Source organism: Hemitrygon akajei, chromosome 3, assembly GCF_048418815.1.
Source record: "Hemitrygon akajei chromosome 3, sHemAka1.3, whole genome shotgun sequence".
Taxonomy (NCBI): domain Eukaryota; kingdom Metazoa; phylum Chordata; class Chondrichthyes; order Myliobatiformes; family Dasyatidae; genus Hemitrygon; species Hemitrygon akajei.
In genome coordinates this window covers 16,885,269-16,904,496 of record NC_133126.1, presented here as the reverse complement: position 1 = coordinate 16,904,496, position 19,228 = coordinate 16,885,269, and the positions used below count along the sequence as shown (strand labels likewise).

The window sequence follows — 19,228 nt, the reverse complement described above, 5'->3', positions numbered from 1 at the left end:
ATGTACGGTATATGGATTTTAGTCCTCGGTGGGTTCTACAAAAACTACAGTTGCCTTTCTTCTTGTAGATGGTGACTATCAGCACATCTTTGAAGTCCTGAGGGAGACATTGATTCTGCCAACAAGCATCATATAAATTCAACAGTTCAGTCTTCAGAGCAGGACCACCTTGCTTCAGTACATCTAATGGAATGCCATCTTGCCGGATGCTTTACCACTTCTGGTATCTTTTACAGCCTTATTAAGTTCTGTCATAGTGATGAGTCTGCATAGCTCTTACCAGTCTAGTGGTGAGCCTTTCACATGCATTGCGGTCAGCTGCACCTTGTTGGCTTAAAAAGTTACATAAGTGTTCCCTCCATCGCTCAATGATGTCTTTCCTGTCCGTGCATAGCTTGATCCCATCTGCAGTTTTTACTCGGGCCACCGTATTGCTTCTTGGACCATATATAGCTTTCAGTCCTGAGAAGAGCCGATGGTAGTCATTTCTGTCTGACAGGTAGTTCTTCTGCTTCCTTTCTCTTGGAACGCAGCAATATCACTGTTGTATCTTGCCAATTCCTTAGCTATCAAACCAGTTCTCCTTTCTGGTCTTGAGTCGTTATCCAGCATTGTTCGCACATTCCATGTGGCAACAGTCAGTTTCATCTTCTTAAACTTCTTACCGCAGTGGTGAAGACCCGTTGGTCGCGGTTAGCCAGCCAGGTGAAATCTGAGCAAGCATTCTTTACCCCACCATTTCTAGGGGCTTCTCCTTCCAGGGCAGGCAGTGCTATCCTAAAAGGGGATGCCCGGACACTCACATAGCTGCCTCAACCCTGTTATTGCTCAGAAAAACTCAACAAGGTAGCGACCATTTTATGCAAGCCGCCTATGTGCAGAGTTCATGCTAGCAACTTCCAGCTCCTCAAGCCTGCTGCCGTCACATGACCTCCGTCGCCACAGGGCTTTCCACATCATCCAGAAACTCTACTCCAACACGCCTTGCACAGTGATAAGACAGATGGTGTCGTGCCACCACCATAAGTCTCTCTGGGCTTCCAAATCTGATGCTAAGTGGCACACAGGAGTGTAACAGACTTAACTGATAAGGGAGCTGCCTCGCAGTGACAACTAACCAGTCTAGTGATGCCATCCATTGACCAGCACTCTGGTTCCACCGCATGCCGCCAAGGTGGCTGTACCATTGACCCTTTTGGATTCATCTGCCACAGACACTATCAGACACCCTGCTACCAGCATACTCGTTGGGTGCAGCCTTTGTCTGAAGAGCCATAACCTACAAAGTAGCAAAGACATGCTTACCTGCTTGACTTAGCTAGCCACGATCCTACTACTAGTATACCAATGGAACATCACCTTCACGGCTAGGTTAGAACTGCCAGAGAATGAATCTCCGCCATACTTCGCTGATGTTCAGCCAGCATCACTCCTACGCCACGGTGAGGCGTCAAGGTATGCCCACAGCTGGCAAGATTATGGTGAAGATACTGCTCAACCGACTCAAGGTCATCTCAAAAGACATGCTTCCTGAAAGCCCATGTGGCTTTAGGGCTGAAGAGCAACCACTGACATGATTTTTACTTTAAGGCAACTCCAGGAGAGGCCAGTAGAATAGCAGCAACCATTGTACATTGTCTTTGTTGATTTCTCACAAGCATTTGATATGGTGGACAGGGAAACACTCTGGGAAGTGTTCAAAACTTATGACTGTCCAGATAGGCTGGTTACAATGATCAAGTTGTTTCATGAGAACATGTCTGGCAAAGTTTCTTTTGGAGGGGATGTCAGCGAAGCCTTCACCATCAACCACGGGGTAAATCAGGGATGCGTTCTTGCTCCAACTTTGTCCACACTACATCTTGCTGCAGTTATGGAAATAATGGAACATAATTTGGACAAAGGTGTGTACATCAGGACTCGCTCAGATGGATAATTGTTCAACCTATCAAGACTCAGAGCCTCAACCAAATCAAGAGAGATATGTGTCAGAGAACTTCTGCATGCAGACGACTCAACCTTGGTTGCTACTGATGTTAATGTGATTCCATAGAACCATAGAACATTACAGCACAGAAACAGGCCTTTTGGCCCTTCTTGGCTGTGCCAAACCATTTTTCTGCCTAGTCCCACTGACCTGCACCTGGGCCATATCCCTCCAAACCCCTCTCGTCCATATACCTGTCCAAGTTTTTCTTAAATGTCAAAAGTGAGCCTGCATTCACCACTTCATCTGGCAGCTCATTCCACACTCCCACCACTCTCTGCGTGAAGAAGCTCCCCCAATGTTTCCTTTAAATTTTTCCCCCTTCACCCTTAACCCATGACCTCTGGTTTTTTTCTCCCCTGTCCTCATTAGAAAAAGCCTGCTTGCATTCATTCTATCTATACCCATCATAATTTTATACACCTCTATCAAATCACCCCTCATTCTCCTACGCTCCGGGGAATAAAGTCCTAACCTATTCAACCTTTCTCTGTACTCAGTTTTTCAAATCCTGGCAACATCCTTGTAAACCTTCTCTGGACTCTTTCGACCTTATTAATATCCTTCCTGTAATCAGGTGACCAAAACTGCACACAATACTCCAAATTCGGTCTCACCAATGTCTTATACAACCTCACCATTACATTCCAACTCTTACACTCAATATTTTGATTTATAAAGGCCAATGTACCTAAAGCTCTCTTTAGAACCGTATCTACTTGTGGCGCCACTTTTAGGGAATTATGTATCTGTACTCCCAGATCCCTCTATTCTACTGCACTCTTCAGTGTCCTGCCATTTACCTTGTATGTTCTACCTTGGTTTGACCTTCCGAAGTGCAATACCTCACACTTGTCCACATTAAACTCCATCTGCCATTTTTCAGCCCATTCCTCCAACTGGTCCAAATCCCTCCGCAAGCTTTAAAAACCTTCCTCACTGTCCACTACACCTCCAATCTTTGTAGCATCAGCAAATTTGCTGATTCAATTTGCCACATTATCATCCAGATCATTGATATAGATGAGAAATAACAATGAACCCAGCACTGAACCCTGTGGCACACCACTAGTCACAGGCTTCCACTCAGTGTAGCAATCCTCCACTACCACTCTCCAGCTTCTTCCTTTGAGTCAATGTCTAATCAAATTTACTACCTCTCCATGTATACCTAGCGACTGAATCTTCCTAACTAACCTCCCATGTGGGACCTTGCCAAAGGCCTTACTGAAGTCCATGTATACAACATCCACTGCCTTCCCTTCATCCACTTTCCTGGTAACTTCCTCAAAAAACTCTAATAGATTGGTTAAACATGACCTACCACACACAAAGCCATGCTGACTGTTTCTAATAAGACCCTGTCTATCCAAATACTTGTAGATCCTATCTCTTAGTATTCCTTCCAATAATTTACCTACTGCCGATGTCAAACTTACCAGCCTATAATTTCCTGGTTTACTTTTTGAGCCTTTTTTAAACAACGGAACTACATGAGCTATCCTCCAATCCTGACCCATGGATATCGACATTTTAAATATTTCTGCCAGGGTCCCTGCAATTTCAACACTAGTCTCCTTCAAGGTCCGAGGGAATACCCTGTCAGGTCCTGGGGATTTATCTACTCTGATTTGCCTCAAGACAGCAAGCACCTCCTCCTCTTTAATTTGTATAAGTTCCATGACCTCCCTACTTGTTTGCCTTGTTTCCATAGACTCCATTCCAGTTTCCTTAGTAAATACAGATGCAAAAAAACCCATTTAATATCTCTCCTATTTTTTTTGGTTCCATACATAGCCGACCACTCTGATCTTCAAGAGGACCAATTTTATCCCTTACTATCCTTTTGCTCTTAACATACCTATAGAAGCTCTTAGGATGATCCTTCACCCTGACTGCCAAAGCAACCTCATGTCTTCTTTTAGCCCTCCTGATTTCTTTCTTAAGTATTTTCTTACTCTTTTCATATTCCTCAAGCATCTTATTTCCTCCCGGTTGCCTATACATTATACATCTCTCTCTTCTTCTTTATCAGAGTTCCAATATCCTTCGAGAACCAAGGTTCCTTATTCTTTTTCATTTTGTCTTTAACCCTGACCGGAACATACAAACTCTGCACTCTCAAAATTTCTCCTTTGAAGGCCTCCCACTTACCAATCGCATCCTTGCCAGAGAACAACCTGTCCCAATCTACGCTTTTTAGATCCTTTCTCATTTCTTCAAATTTGGCCTTTTTCCAGTTTAGAACTTCAACCCGAGCACCAGATCTATCTTTATCCATGATCAAGTTGAAACTAATGACGTTATGATCACTGGAACCAAAGTGTTCCCCTACACACACTTCCATCACCTGCCCTAGCTCATTTCCTAATAGGAGATCTAATATTGCATCCTCCCTAGTTGGTACATCTATATATTGATTTAGAAAACTTTCCTGATTCAAGAAATAGTAGACTGCTTCTCATTTGCTGCCACTCTTTTTGGCCTAAGAATCAATGTCTCCAAATCCGAACTTCTGTACCAGCCTCCTCCTCTGTGTAGTCCCAGTGAGACCCAACCACCAGTCATATTGGTCAATTGGGTAGCGCTGAAATATTCTGACTCTTTCACACACTTAGGAAGCACTGTGACCAACACCAACTCATCAGATCTGGAAGTTGAGAGGAGAATTCAATCAGCTGCAAAAGTATTTAGTGCTTTGCAGAAGCGACTTTGGTCTCACCACGACATTAAAATGGCAACCAAGGTCAAAGTGTATAACACAGCTGTTTTACCATCTGTTTTATTCAACTGAAACGATGACATTGTATCGGAAGCACATCAAGAAATTGACCAAGACACAACTCAGGCATTTATGCCAAATATTACACATGAAGTGGCAAGAGAGGGTACCAGATGTGGAGGTGCTCAAACATGCTGGGACAGTCAGCGCAGAATCACTCATCACAGCTTCTCAGCTGCGTTGGACTGGTCAGGTCACAAGAATGAGCGATGATCGCTTACACAAAGCTGTTTTCTATGGTGAGCTACATGAAGGAAAGAGGAAGCATGGTGGTCAGAAGCTGGGTTACACAGATGTGCTCAAGCTCCATATGAAGAACATAGACATGAATGTCAGCACCTGGGAGAAAGATACTTTGGACAGAAGAAGTTGGCGCTGCATTGTCAAGAAGTCAATCGCAGCTATTGAGGAGAAAAGGCAGAAGAAATATGAAGCGAATCATGAATGCGGACATTCGGTGCTAGACCAGTTAAATTACAAATATGACCAATGTGGGAAACAGTGCTGATCCAATGCTGGTCTTGTGGCCCATAAACGTGCCTGCAGAGACTAAACTCTCAGCACAGTCACATCGCAACACAGACAGTCGAAGAGAGAGAAATGGATTTTAGTAAGGTATTTGACAAGGTTCTCCATGATAAGTTCATTCAGAATATCAGGAGGTATGGGATAAAGGGAAATTTAGATGTCTGATTCCAAATTGGCTTTCCCACTGAAAGCAGAGGGTGATACTAGACAGACGTATTCTTTTGGAGGTCGGTGTTCACTGCCATTCTACAGAATATTTATTTTGAAACCCCTGCTCTTTGTGATATTTATAAATGACTTAGGTGGTGCTGTGGATAGTGTAGAAGGCTGTCATAGGTTACAACAGGACAGTAATAGGAAAGAGAGCTGGGCTGAGAAGTGGCAGATAGAGTTCAATCTTGGAAAAGTGTGAAGTAATTCACTTTGGAAGGTTGAACTTGAAGGAGGAATACAGAGTTAATGATAGATTCTTGACAGTATGGAGGAGGAACGGGATATTATGGTTCACATCTACATATCCATTAAGTTCAGTGCAAATTGATAGGATGATTCAGGTGCATGGTGACTATATTAGTTGGGGATTGAGATCAAGAGCCAAGTTAACATTGTAGCTCTAATAAAACTTTGGTTTGACCACATTACCTGGTACTCCAGCTGCAGTGCTGCCAACAAAAAAGCCTTGCAGAGGGTGGTTAGGGGAGCAGAGAAGGTTATTGGGGTCTCCCTACCTTCTGTCCAAGACCTCCTTCAGAGTTGATGCCTCCAGAAGACACGGTACATCATTAAAGACCCCTTACACCCTCTCCATAAACTGTTCGTTCTTCTGCCATCAGGCAAATGTTACAGTAGCATCAAAACAAAAATCACAAGGCTACTAAACAGCTTCCTCCCACAGGCAGTCAAGACTGCTAAATAGCTGCTCTATCTGACTCTGCTTTGGACACTTTTAACTTGCACTGGACACTTATAACTTGATTTTAACCGACATGTGGCTGTTGTGTTTTTCTATTTATTGTTGTGTTTACTATTTATTGTTGCGTTTGTTATGTTATGATTGCACTTGCCCCTGGGAAACGCTGTCTCATTCTGCCCTGCAGAGCTGATGTATGGTTGGAATGACAATAACGTTTTTGAATCTTGAATCTATTTTAGAAAATGCTCTTCAGCATGGAAGAAAAAGGATAAGCTATTGATTACTGAATTCTCTTTAAAAGATACCTAGTCAACCTGAGTAAATTGGGCTAAATTACAATAGCATTCAGTCTAGATATGTTCTTGTCAATATGATTTAACATCAAGTAACTTCTGCTATACTAACATTCAAGTTATAAATTTTGATGGCTTACCTGGTTTTGGAGGACATTTTGTACACTTATGGTAACCCCATGATAGTCCTACACTCCCACAACAATCATCCTGCTTTGTGAGACCTGGAAGTGGTTTTCCACACTACAATAAAAAGGGAAAAAAAACAGAATTCACATGATTTTATGTTTTGCATTAAGGGGATTAGCTTTTGTTTTTCTTCATGATTAATAGTTTCAATATTTTGTCATGTTTAATGGCTATGGATCAGAGAAGCAGATGCACAATTGATAATGGAAACATGAGAAAATATGACTGTAGTTATGCTCATTTCATACTCTTCTAGTAACAAAAAAGCCAGCTCCAGATTAAACTTACACAAACTTTGTGAACCCAACTAATTTAAATTCTGCACTTAATCACTGCACGTTGTGACGAGATCTAAAGGATTATTAAATATGGACTGTTCCCTTAAAAAGAGAGAGAGGGAGCGAACAGCATGTGTTCTATTTCAGGGAGAGAGAGAGAGAAACAAAAGCCTGTGAGTTGCCATGGAAATGGCAAGGCAGAACTATATGATGGATAGCTGGTGTTCAGCACTTGTGGAATATATACAAGGTCAACTGGCTTTGAAATCAGACACACCAGAGACAAGGAAGACACTGACACTGGTTGAGCTCAGTGTGCCCACGGCAAAGGTGGGGTTTTTGCTCACAGTGTGGACAAAGGAATAACCGGTGGGGAGCTGTTGGTGTGTTTAACCCTAGCCTGGGTTGATAGCTTCACCACAGAAGACTGTCTCCTTTTTGTGGTCACGGTTGGTGACTTTAATAAGTTTTGGGAGCAGGAGGACGGCGTGGAAGATTTGATGGCATCGGCACTGGGAAAACAAAACATCTCCCTCTTTCTCTCCAAACTACTCAATTCAAATTCCAGAACTGAACTGACTGCATACCTGTACCATCATAAGACTGTATCATTTCACCACCTAAGCTGGAAGAAGTTTGGGAGAACTTTACTTACTCACTTATATATGCATATACTCTGCTAACCTGTTTACCTTATCTTGTTTTATATTACTTTATCATGTAGTTACTAATAAAATAGTATTTAAAATGGAAGACTCGGACTCCAGCTGTGTCCATTTCTGCTGGCCCTTTTTAACCCGTTATGGGGTACGTAACAAAATCTTCCTTGTCTCTGGTGCCTGGTGTGTCTCGTTACAAAGCCAGTTGACCTTGTATATATTCCACAAGTGCTGGACACCAGCTGTCCATCATATAATTCCACCTTGCCATTTCCATGGCAACTCACAGGCTTTTGTTTTTCTCTCTCTCCTTCCCTGAAATAGTACACACATTGTTCGCTCATCCCGGATGAGCCCCCAATTTTGTTTGTGTGTTTTTGATGACATGCAATGTTTGGCTTACGCCAAACATAACGTTTAGTCCTGATGGTCAAAAAGCTCAATTTTGGTTTCATCAGGCCAAGCAGCCTTCTTCCAGCTGATTTCAGAGTCTTCCACATGCCTTTTGGCAAACACTAGCCGAGGCAACAGGTGAAGCACCCAAGCAACAGTTGTTATACGCACAGTCTCTCACATCTCAGCCACTGAAGCTGGTAACTCCTCCTTTAAAGGTCTCTTGGTGGCCTTCCTCACTATTTCCCTTCTTGTACGGTCACTCCATTTTTGCGGACAGCCTGCTCATGGCAGATTTACAGTTGTGCCATATTCTTTCCATTTCTTGATGATTGACTTTACTGTACTCTAAGGGATATCTTGGAACTTTTTTGTATCTATCTTCTGACTTCTGCTTTTCAATAACCTTTTTGGGGAGTTGTTTGGAGTGTTCTTTTGCCTTCACGGTGGAGTTTTTGCCAGTATACTGACTCACCAGCAGCTGAACCTTCCAGATACAGGTGTATTTTTACTACAATCAATTGAAACACCTTGACTGTACACTAGTGATCCCCTTTAACTAAATTTGTGACTTCTAAAATCAATTGGCTGCACCAGTGATGATTTGGTGTGTGTATTAAAGGGGGTGAATACTTATGTAATCAATTTATGTTGTATATTTGTAAATAATTTAGATCACTTTGTAGAGACCTACTTTCACTTTGACACAAAAGTATCTTTTTCTGTTGATCAGTGTCAAAAAAGCCAAATTAAATCCACTGTGATTCAAAGTTGTAAAACAATAAAACATGAAAACTTCCAAGGGTGGTAAATACTTTTTATAGGCACTATACATAAACTTACAGTAATTCACATCTTTTCTATTATTATGTATTGCTGGAAAAACAACAAATTTCATGACATATGCCGGTGATATTAAACCTGATTCTGATTCTTGCTGTTTTTCAGTTGTGCTCATGCCCCTTCAGGCCAGCATGCTGCCTTTGGATGGTAAGATTTTGCAAAATAGAGCAAAAATAAACCCTCTAACACATGCTAAAAGTATAATGCAAGGTATCTCCCTAATTGAATCAGACACTGGAATATTATTTTCAAAAGAGAAATGGTATCTTTCACACTGTTTTTGGTTCTTATGCAGTACTATATGGTAGTACTGTCAACCAGTGTGCGAAACGAGGAAAAAGAACACGGCCTTTGTCCATCAGAATAAATGTTTCAGGATAATGTATGCGAAAATGTCAGGCAAATTTGTCAAACGTACTCTTTGGGAAACATGCTAATTTGGTTTGATTCTACTCAGTTTTACTAAATGATTATCTCTACCTTATTTGATAATTGACTCAATCACCTTGCCAACAATTGTCATTCTATTAACTAACCTATAGTTCTCCATCTTTTGTCTTTCTGACTTCTTGCTGTTTTCCAATTCATTGCTAACATTTGAAATTCAGAGAGTTTTGATTAACTTCGAACAGCGAATCCACTATCTCTGCAATTAATTCCTTTAAAAAAAATTTAGGTTCAGGTCATTGTGTCCTGGCAGCTTGCCGACCTTTAGTCCCCTGAGTTTTCTAATACCTTGTTACTTATAAGAAAATTGGTTAATGTATCTGTTATTCCCTTGTTTCATGATATTAATTCACTAACTTTACTCTCTAGAGTTCACACACCAACTTAAGCCACTCTCTTCCTTTTTATATGAACATATAAACCTTTTGTCTTTTTTTCCAAATCAATTTTCTCCTGTCTTATGAGTTTACTTTTGTTTTTTCCACTGGTGGTTCCGGAAAAAAAAATAATTATTTATTGAGATACTGGGCGGAGTAGGCAAATCCAGCTGTACTGCCCAGAAACCCCTAATTTAATCCTAGCCTAATCACAAGAAAATTTACAATGACCAATTAACTTTCCAACTGGTTCGTCTTTGGACTGTGGGAAGAAACCCGAAAACCCAAAGGAAACCGATATAGTCACGAGGAGAATGTACAAACTCCTTACAGACAGTGGCGGGATTCTCACTCATGTCTACCACTACCTCTTGCTACTTTGCATGCCCTTCTTTGTGATTTAACACTAAACATACATTGCCTAACAACTAACTGAAATTTCTAATGGAGTATACAATGATAAACTACAATTTTTAAGAGACTTTAAAAACTGACTAACTCAAGGACACAATTTACTCATCTATTTATAGCACAACTGTCCACAGAATTTTCACTTCAAAAGGTAAGAGTTCACTACAGTAAGAGTTTTTCAACATAACAATACACTCAGAAGCTTTTCTCAGTAAAATTGATAAACAGCTAATTGGATCAAGCACTTCATGGACCATTAGACAAAAGCTGTACTATTAGAAGGAAAGCAATAGGACAATCAATTGTCACAAATATGATTCTTGTGGCAACTGCATGACACATTTAAATGAGGCAGGGTTCAGACTTGATCACCTGAAAAGATAAAAACAAACACTTAGTCGCTGTCATGAGATGTGTTTATCATAGATAAAGTTCGAGTTAGAGTTAAGAGTTAAAGCCTCTATGTGACTTTTCTAGCACAAATATTATGTCAGTGCACAGCAGTTTTTATCATTTTAAGAATGTAGAACATAGAAATGTACAGCACATTACAGGTCCTTCGTGCCACAATGTTGTGCCAACCATGTAACCTACTCTAGAGACCACCTAGAATTTCTCTAGTGCATAGCCCTCTATTTTTCTAAGTGCCATGTACCTATCTAAGAGGCTCTTAAAAGACCCTAATGTATCCGCTTCCACCACCACAGGCAGCAATGCATTCCACACACCCATCACTCTCTGTTTAAAAAAACCTTACCCCTGACATCTCCTTGGTACCTATTTCCAAGCACCTTAAAACTATGCCCACTTGTGTTAGCCATTTCAGCTCTGGGAAAAAGCCTCTGACTATCCACACGATCAATGCCTCTCATCAGCTTACACACCTCTATCAGGTCACCTCTCATCTTCCATTGCTCCAAGGAGAAAAGGCCAAGTTCACTCAATCTATTCTCATAAGGTACGCCCTCCAATCCAGGCTACATCCTTGTAAATCTCCTCCACAATCTCTCTATAGTATCCACATCCTTCCTGTAATGAGGTGACCAGAACTGAACACAGTACTCCAAGTGGGGTCTGACCAAGGTCTTATATAGCTGTAACATTACCTCATGGCTCTTGAACTCAGTCCCATGGTTGATGAATGCCAACACAGCATACACCTTCTTAACAACACTGTCAACTTGCGCAGCAGCTTTGAGTGTCCAAACTACACTGACCCCAAGATCTCTCAGATCCTCCACACTACCAAGAGTCTTACCATTTATATTATATTCTGTCTTCAAATTGGACCTTCCAAAATGAACTACTGCACACATCTGAGTTGAAGTCCATCTGCCACTTCTCAGCCCAGTTCTGCATCCTATCAATGACGCACTGTAACCGGTGACAATCCTCCAGACTCCACAACACCCCCAACCTTTGTGTCATCAGCAAACTTACTAACCCACCCTTCTACTTCCTCATCCAGGTTATTTATAAAAATCACAAAGAGGAGAGATCCCAGAACAGATCCCTGCAGAGCACCACTGGTCACCAACCTCCATGCAGAATACAAACCATCTACAACCACACTTTGACTTCTGTGAGTAAGCCAATTCTGGTTCCACAAAGCAAGGTTTCCTTGGACCCCATGCCTCCTTACTTTCTGAAGAAGCCCTGCATGGGGAACCTTATCAAATGCCTTACTGAAATCCACAAACGCTAAATCCACTGCTCTATCTTCATCAATGTGTTTTGTTACTTCCTCAAAGAATTCAATTAGTCTTGTCAAGCATGACCTGCTCTTGACGAAGCTATGCTGACTATCCCTAATCAGATTATGTCTCTCCAAATGCTCATAAATCCTGCCTCTCAGGATCTTCTCCAACAATTTGCCCACTTCTGAAGTCAGACTCACTGGACTATTAATTTCCTGGATTATCTCTACTCCCTTCTTTGAACAAGGGAACAACATTTGCAATCCTCCAGTCCTCCGGTACTGCTCCCATCCCTATTAGATAGATAGATAGATACTTTATTCATCCCCATGGGGAAATTCAACATTTTTTCCAATGTCCCATACACTTATTGTAGCAAAACTAATTACATACAATACTTAACTCAGTAAAAATATGATATGCATCTAAAATCACCCTCTCAAAAAGCATTAATAATAGCTTTTAAAAAGTTATTAAGTAGTTTACTTAAATACATTGAGTCCTAACCCCGGCACTTTAACATATCTTACTCCTGGCGGTTGAATTGTAAAGCCGAATGGCATTGGGGAGTATTGACCTCTTCATCCTGTCTGAGGAACATTGCATCGATAGCAACCTGTCGCTGAAACTGCTTCTCTGTGTCTGGATGGTGCTATGTAGAGGATGTTCAGGGTTTTCCATAATTGACCGTAGCCTACTCAGCGCCCTTCGCTCTGCTACCGATGTTATACTCTCCAGTACTTTGCCCACGACAGAGCCCGCCTTCCTTACCAGCTTATTAAGACGTGAGGCGTCCCTCTTCTTAATGCTGCCTCCCCAACACGCCACCACAAAGAAGAGGGTGCTCTCCACAACTGACCTACAGAACATCTTCAGCATCTCACTACAAACATTGAATGATGCCAACCTTCTAAGGAAGTACAGTCGACTCTGTGCCTTCCTGCACAAGGCATCTGTGTTGGCAGTCCAGTCTAGCTTTTCGTCTAACTGTACTCCCAGATACTTGTAGGTCTTAACCTGCTCCACACATTCTCCATTAATGATCACTGGCTCCATATGAGGCCTAGATCTCCTAAAGTCCACCACCATCTCCTTGGTCTTGGTGATATTGAGACGCAGGTAGTTTGAGTTGCACCATATCACAAAGTCCTGTATTACTGTATTACTGTATTGTATTAATGATGCAAAGATCATTGCAAGAGGCTCAGAAATCTCCTCCCTCGCTTCCCACAGTAGACTGGGGTATATCTCATCTGGTGCCAGTGACTTATCTAACTCAATGCTTTTCAAAAGCTCCAGCACATCTTCTTTCTTAATGTCTATATGTTCAAGCATTTCAGTCTGCTGTAAGTCATCCCCACAATTGCCAAGGTCTTTTTCGCTAGTGAATACTGAAGCAAAGTATTCATTAAGTTCCTCCGCTACCTCCTCCGACTCCATGCACACGTTTCCACTATCGCCCCTGGTTGGTCCTAGTCTCACACAGCTCATCCTCTTGCTCTTCACATACTTGCAGAATGCCTTGGGGTTTTCCTTAATCCTGCTCACTAAGGCCTTCTCATGGAACCTTCTGGATCTCCTAACTCCATTCTTAAGCTCCTTCTTAGCAACCTTGTCATTTTCTAGAGCTCTAAGATGTGATATTACCTTCTGCACCAGGCTACCATGTGGTACTTTGTTACAGTTAGGGAAGAGTGGCAAATAGACTTTAATACAAATTATATATGGAGAGCATTCTGACAGGCTGCATCACTGTCTGGTATGGTCGGGCTACTGCACAGGACTGAAAGAAGCTGCAGAAGGTTGTAAATCTAGTCAGCTCCTTCATGGGTACAAGCCTACAAAGCTCAGGACTGAAAGAAGCTAAAGAGGGTTGTAGATCTAGTTAGCTCCATCTTGGGTACTAGCCTACAAAGTACTCAGGCCATCTTCATGGAGCAGTGTTTCAGAAAGGCAACACTCATTATTAAGGACCTCAAGCACCCAGGGCATGTCCTCTTCACACTGTTACCATCAGGTAGGAGGTACAGAAGCCTGAAGGCACACACTCAGCAATTCAGGAACAGCTTCTTACCCTCTGCCATCCGAATCCTAAATGGACGTTGAATCTTTGGACACGACCTGACTTTTTTAAAAAATACACAGTATTTCTGTTTTTGCACGTTTTTTAAAAATCTATTCAATACACGTAATTGATTTACTTTCAACACGAGTGAATCTGCAGATGCTGGAAATAAATAAAAACACAACATGCTGGCAGAACTCAGCAGGCCAGACAGCATCTACGGGAGGAGGTAGTGACGACGTTTTGGGCCGAAACCCTTCATCATGCACTCCTGATGAAGGGTTTTGGCCCGTAACGTTGTCACTACCTCCTCCCGTAGATGCTGTCTGGCCTGCTGAGTTCTGCCAGCATTTTGTGTTTTTTTAAATTGATTTACTTGTTTACTTATTATTTTTTCTCTGCTAGATTATGTATTGCATTGAATTGCTGCTGTTAAGTTAACAAATTTCATGTCACATGCCAGTGATAATAAACCTGTTTCTGATTCTGATTCTGAATGCTAGCGCTTTGGGGAGCAGAGGGATTGAGCAGTACAAGTGAATTGTTTATTGAAAGTGGTGCCACAGATAGACAGGGTGGTGATAAAGGCATTTAGAATGCTGGACTTCATCAGTCAGGGTATTGAATATAGGAGTTGGAACATGATATTGCAGTTGTAAGTCATTGGTGAGGCCGCACTTGGAGTACTATGTATAATTTTGGTCACCCTGTTGCAGAAAAGACAGTTAAACTGGAAGGAGGGCAGAAAAAAATTTACGAGGGTTTTGCCACATCTAGAGAACCTAAATTGTAGGGAAAGGTTTGCCAGAGACAGGTTGGCCAGTTTAGGTCTTTATTCCTTGGAATGTAGGAGAATAAGGAGTGACCTTATAGAAGTGCTTAAAATTATGACAGACATAAGGTGGACGGTTAACAGTCTTTTTCGGTTAGGGTAGGGGACTCTAAATCCTGCAGACATAGATTCAAGTTGAGAGGGAAAAGATTTAAAAGTGACTTAAGTGGCATGTTTTTCCACAGAGTGTGGAGATTATATGGTATGAGCTGCCAGAAGAAGTGGTAGAGGCAGGTACAAAAGTATCATTTAAGAAGCACTTGGATAGGACAACATGGTGGATATGGACAAGTTGGACATAGGGCCTGTATCCTCGATATATACTACACTATGACTCAATTAGCTGGCACTTGTTTGCAGTGAAAGTTGATCAGCATTTATCATCCCATTTCCAAATGCAATTTTGATTTTACTGCATACAAATAAGGACAAGTTCATTTTTTGAGGAATGTCACAGTCCTCTGCAAATGTTCCTACCTCTGACTTTATATTGGATAGTGGCCAGTTTCATCAAATACTGTTAATAAAATCATCCATGCAAGTGGACAAAATCCCATCACTCCTAACCCTCCACTATATTGACCTTAGTAATATCACAGAAAGGCATAAAAACCTTACTGCCTAATTTATCAGATAATGAAAAAATTATCTGAACCAACGCACATTTCATCAGGCATATAAGTAGGTTTGTATTAAAGTGGTAAGAATCACAATTGGTATACGATGACCATTCTGAGATAGAAAGTTTATCCACATTTCTTTCAAATTCAGCTTTATTACCATTATCAAACATACCATCATTGACCCTGCAAGAAGTGGGAGACAGGGCTATTAAGGAGGCAGAAGCACACAAGGGGGTCATCACTGACCAGAAGCATGACAGTAAAAATTAGGTGAAATTTACTATCCAGTATCCTTGGCAAATAACTTACATCTTGATTTTCCAAAGGTACTCCATCATATACAAAAGTCAGAAGACAATATTCACTACTTTCCTAAATGATGGAAATTAAAACAGTATTCAAGGAGCTTGACACCTATCCAAGACAAAACAACCAACCCATTTAATTGGCTATTTATACATCACCATGTCTGTACCTCATACCATCCACTTAGAACAAGAACTTAGCAAGTCTTTTTCAATAGTACCTCCAAAAAATGCTGATTTATACAGTCATAAAAAAACAGTAAGAGGTTTTCACCATCGCCACAAGAGCATTTATGATGGGCAGCAACCATTGCTTTATTAGTTATAACCATAATCCTTGAAAGAATTTTTACAAAGTAAAAATAATCCAATAAGATGCTTGCATTACAATCCACATTCTAGAATATAACAGACTGAAAATCAAGCGACAGTATCCAAAGTTCTATTATATCACAGATGAAGTATTGGCCTGGTATATCTTCAGATCCATGTTTCATTCTTTACGAAAAGTACAATAACTTGAGAGAATGCAGACTAAATATTAGTGTTACTGGGACTCCATGATATACATTAACAGGAAAAATTGCACAAATTTTGGAAATTCTTGGAAATTTGCAGACTGGAAATATAACATTTTTGAGACATTTAGAGGAACTGATAAAATAGAGAAAAATGATTCCTGCTACTCAAAAAGTCTAGCCTTGCCTGGTGTAAACTCAAGTAAGACTAGGTCTCTTCAAGATAAATTCACACCACCTCTATAAAGAGTAGTACAATTTCAGGACCCCTGTTACAAGCAGTGGTTGATGTAAAGTCAAGTTAAAGTTTAGGATTTTTGTTAGCTATTAATGGATATGGGGCATGGATTTGGGAAACTGAGAATGCCAGTATAGGCAAATGACTAAACTTATTATTTTCTGATAATATACAAAATCAGATATTTTGGGTTAACTTTTCTTAATGACTTTCTTCTTAATTACACATACTTGAAATAATGCCCTACCTGACCATCCACCGTTTCCTGGAAGCATCTTCCCACAGTCATAGGTCTACGATGTTGCTGTGACTGCCCATTGTTTTTTCCATTAGCATTAGGCTGTGATCTTTGCTGTACTGAATGGACTGACTGTTGGTCCAGAGAATTCTTTATGTTTTTCTTAGCTGAAGAGGCAGGTGGGGTCTTCACTCTTGCCACTTGATGAATTTGTACTGTGGCCTCTGGTGGGTGGTTCACATGTATATTAACCAGAGATGGGTGCATAACAACTGTAGAGAAGATGGAATCATGGTATACAACACTAGTCATTTAGCAATCAAATTCTTCCAAACAGCAATATTATGTTTTCTGATGCAACAACAATGACCCCTTTTAAAACCAGAATTAAATAGCCTAATATTATAGAAAGAGCACAAATGCAGATCAAATCTGCATCATTTCCTCACTGGATACATCAAAAAGACACAACACTGTAGGTGCTAACCACAGTGATGAAGAGCTGATTTTATAACCATTATTAGATCCCAAAGGAAATTACAGTGTCACAGCAGCATTACAAGTTCACAGATATACATTAGAAGAGAAGTAAAAAGAATAAATAAAAAATAAGTTACCTTAAACAGTCTAACAAGAGGGGATCATCACTTCCCCAGCTATAGGTTGACTCATTATAGAGTGTTATGGCTGAGGGTGAGAATGATCTCATAGAGCGCTCTTTGGAGTGGCGCGTTGTTTTAGTCTATTACTGTAAGTCCCTCTCTGTTCAGGCAAGGTGTCAAGCAGAGGTTGAGAAACATTGTCCAGAATTGCCAGGATGTTCTGTAGGATCCTTTGTTCTACCACAGCCTCCAATGAATCCAGTTTGACTCCTATAACAGAGCCAGCCTTTCTAATCAATTTATTGAGCCTGTTGGCATCACCCATGTTGATGCCATTGTGCCAGCACACTACTAGAAGATTGTATTCGTGACAACAGACTGATAGAATGTGTGAGATAGGAGAGGCCTGCGTATTCTGAAGGACCTCAGTCTCCTCAGGAAGTAGAGGCAACTGTGGCCATTCTGGTAGACAGCCTCTGTGTTGGTGCTCCACTCAAGTCTGTTATCCAGGTGCACTCCAAGGTGCTTGTAGGTCCTCACCACATCCATTATATTTAAATATATAGAAGGTGGTTGTGTTACAAGTGAACATTCGAACATGGTCAATTTTACTTATGAGTATTCAAAACTGAATCTCATTAGATATTCTCTTTTTTTAAAAAACTTTTTTAATTGTGTTTTCAAATAGTTACAGAATAAATGTGTGTGAAAAATAAAATGTGTTACCCATCCCCCCCTTAACCCCTCCCCCCAACAGAAAGAAAGAAAGAAAGAAAGAAAGAAAGAAAGAAAGAAAGAAAGAAAGAAAGAAAGAAAGAAAGAAAGAAAGAAAGAAAGAAAGAAAGAAAGAAAGAAAGAAAGAAAGAAAGAAAGAAAGAAAGAAAGAAAGAAAGAAAGAAAGAAAGAAAAAAAAAGGAATGCCTGGATATTGGAAGATCCCCACATGCTCCATGGAGTTCATAATAACTTTAGTATATATATTTATTTCTTTCCCCAAGTAACCAATTATTTCATCTTCGGAGCACCTATATATTTAATCCTATCTTTTGTAAATAAGGGCGCCAAATTTTCAAAAATGTTTCATATTTATCTCTTAAATTATAAGTAATTTTTTCAAGTGGAATACAGCCATAAATTTCTTTCTTCCAACGATCTATACTTAAATATGTATCCGATTTCCAAGTAACTGCAATATTCTCAAGGGAATGTAGACTTATGATAAAATACAGGAAAAAATAAGAAATAGGCTCAAGAAGAATAATAGAAGAATTGACTTAATAGTTGATTTCCAGAGCACCTTTTGTTCAATGAAATGGATTCAGAGGTTAAATTTTTTTAAAGGTGCAAATCGAGTAATAGAATCAAAGAAACAACTGGAAAATTAAAGAACAGATCAAAATATGTAATTTGACAGAATGATTTCTGATAATTGAAATCACTTCAAAAACACTTACCTTTATTAACGGAGGTTATGCTACAACTTGATAGAACATTGATCAGGCTACAGCTGGAATACAGCACATAGTTTTGGATGGGACATTACAGAAAGCACTTGGTTATAGTGAAAAGGGTACATAGGATATTCACAAGGACATTGCCCGGGACGGAGAGTTTCAGTCATAAGGAAAGACTAGATAGCTTGGGGAGAATCTGATGGAGAAATACAAACATGTAGAGGAGCAGGGATAGCAATGATATCTAAAACTAAAGGATATGTTTAAGCTAAAGGTCAATTTTTTAAGGGATATAAAGGAGATTGTTTTCACTCAAATGGTAGTTGGAATCTGGTATGCGTTGGCTGATTAGATGGTGGAGGCAGGTATCATTACAACATTTATGAAGTATCTGAGGGGAGACTTGATAGACATTTATAAGATTATGATTGGTATAGATAGACTGGACAGCAAGTATCTTTTTCCCAGAGTTGAAATATCAAATAATAGAGGGCATGCATTTAAAGTGAGAGAATTAAGTTCAATGGAGATGTGCGGTGTAATTTTTCACTTTACA

The 19,228-nt window shown here is 40.3% G+C and overlaps 1 protein-coding gene across 1 annotated transcript in view; it reads right to left on the bottom strand.

The window, feature by feature from the left end:
* The window catches only part of LOC140724740 (latent-transforming growth factor beta-binding protein 2-like), a 411,525-nt gene that overhangs the window by 222,689 nt on the left and 169,608 nt on the right, over window positions 1–19,228 (bottom strand). The window contains exons 7-8 of the mRNA XM_073039256.1: window positions 16,626–16,888; window positions 6,644–6,746 (exon numbers count right to left, since the gene is read on the bottom strand). Coding sequence (XP_072895357.1) covers window positions 6,644–6,746; window positions 16,626–16,888 — 366 coding nt within the window. The remainder of the gene's footprint in view (window positions 1–6,643; window positions 6,747–16,625; window positions 16,889–19,228) is intronic.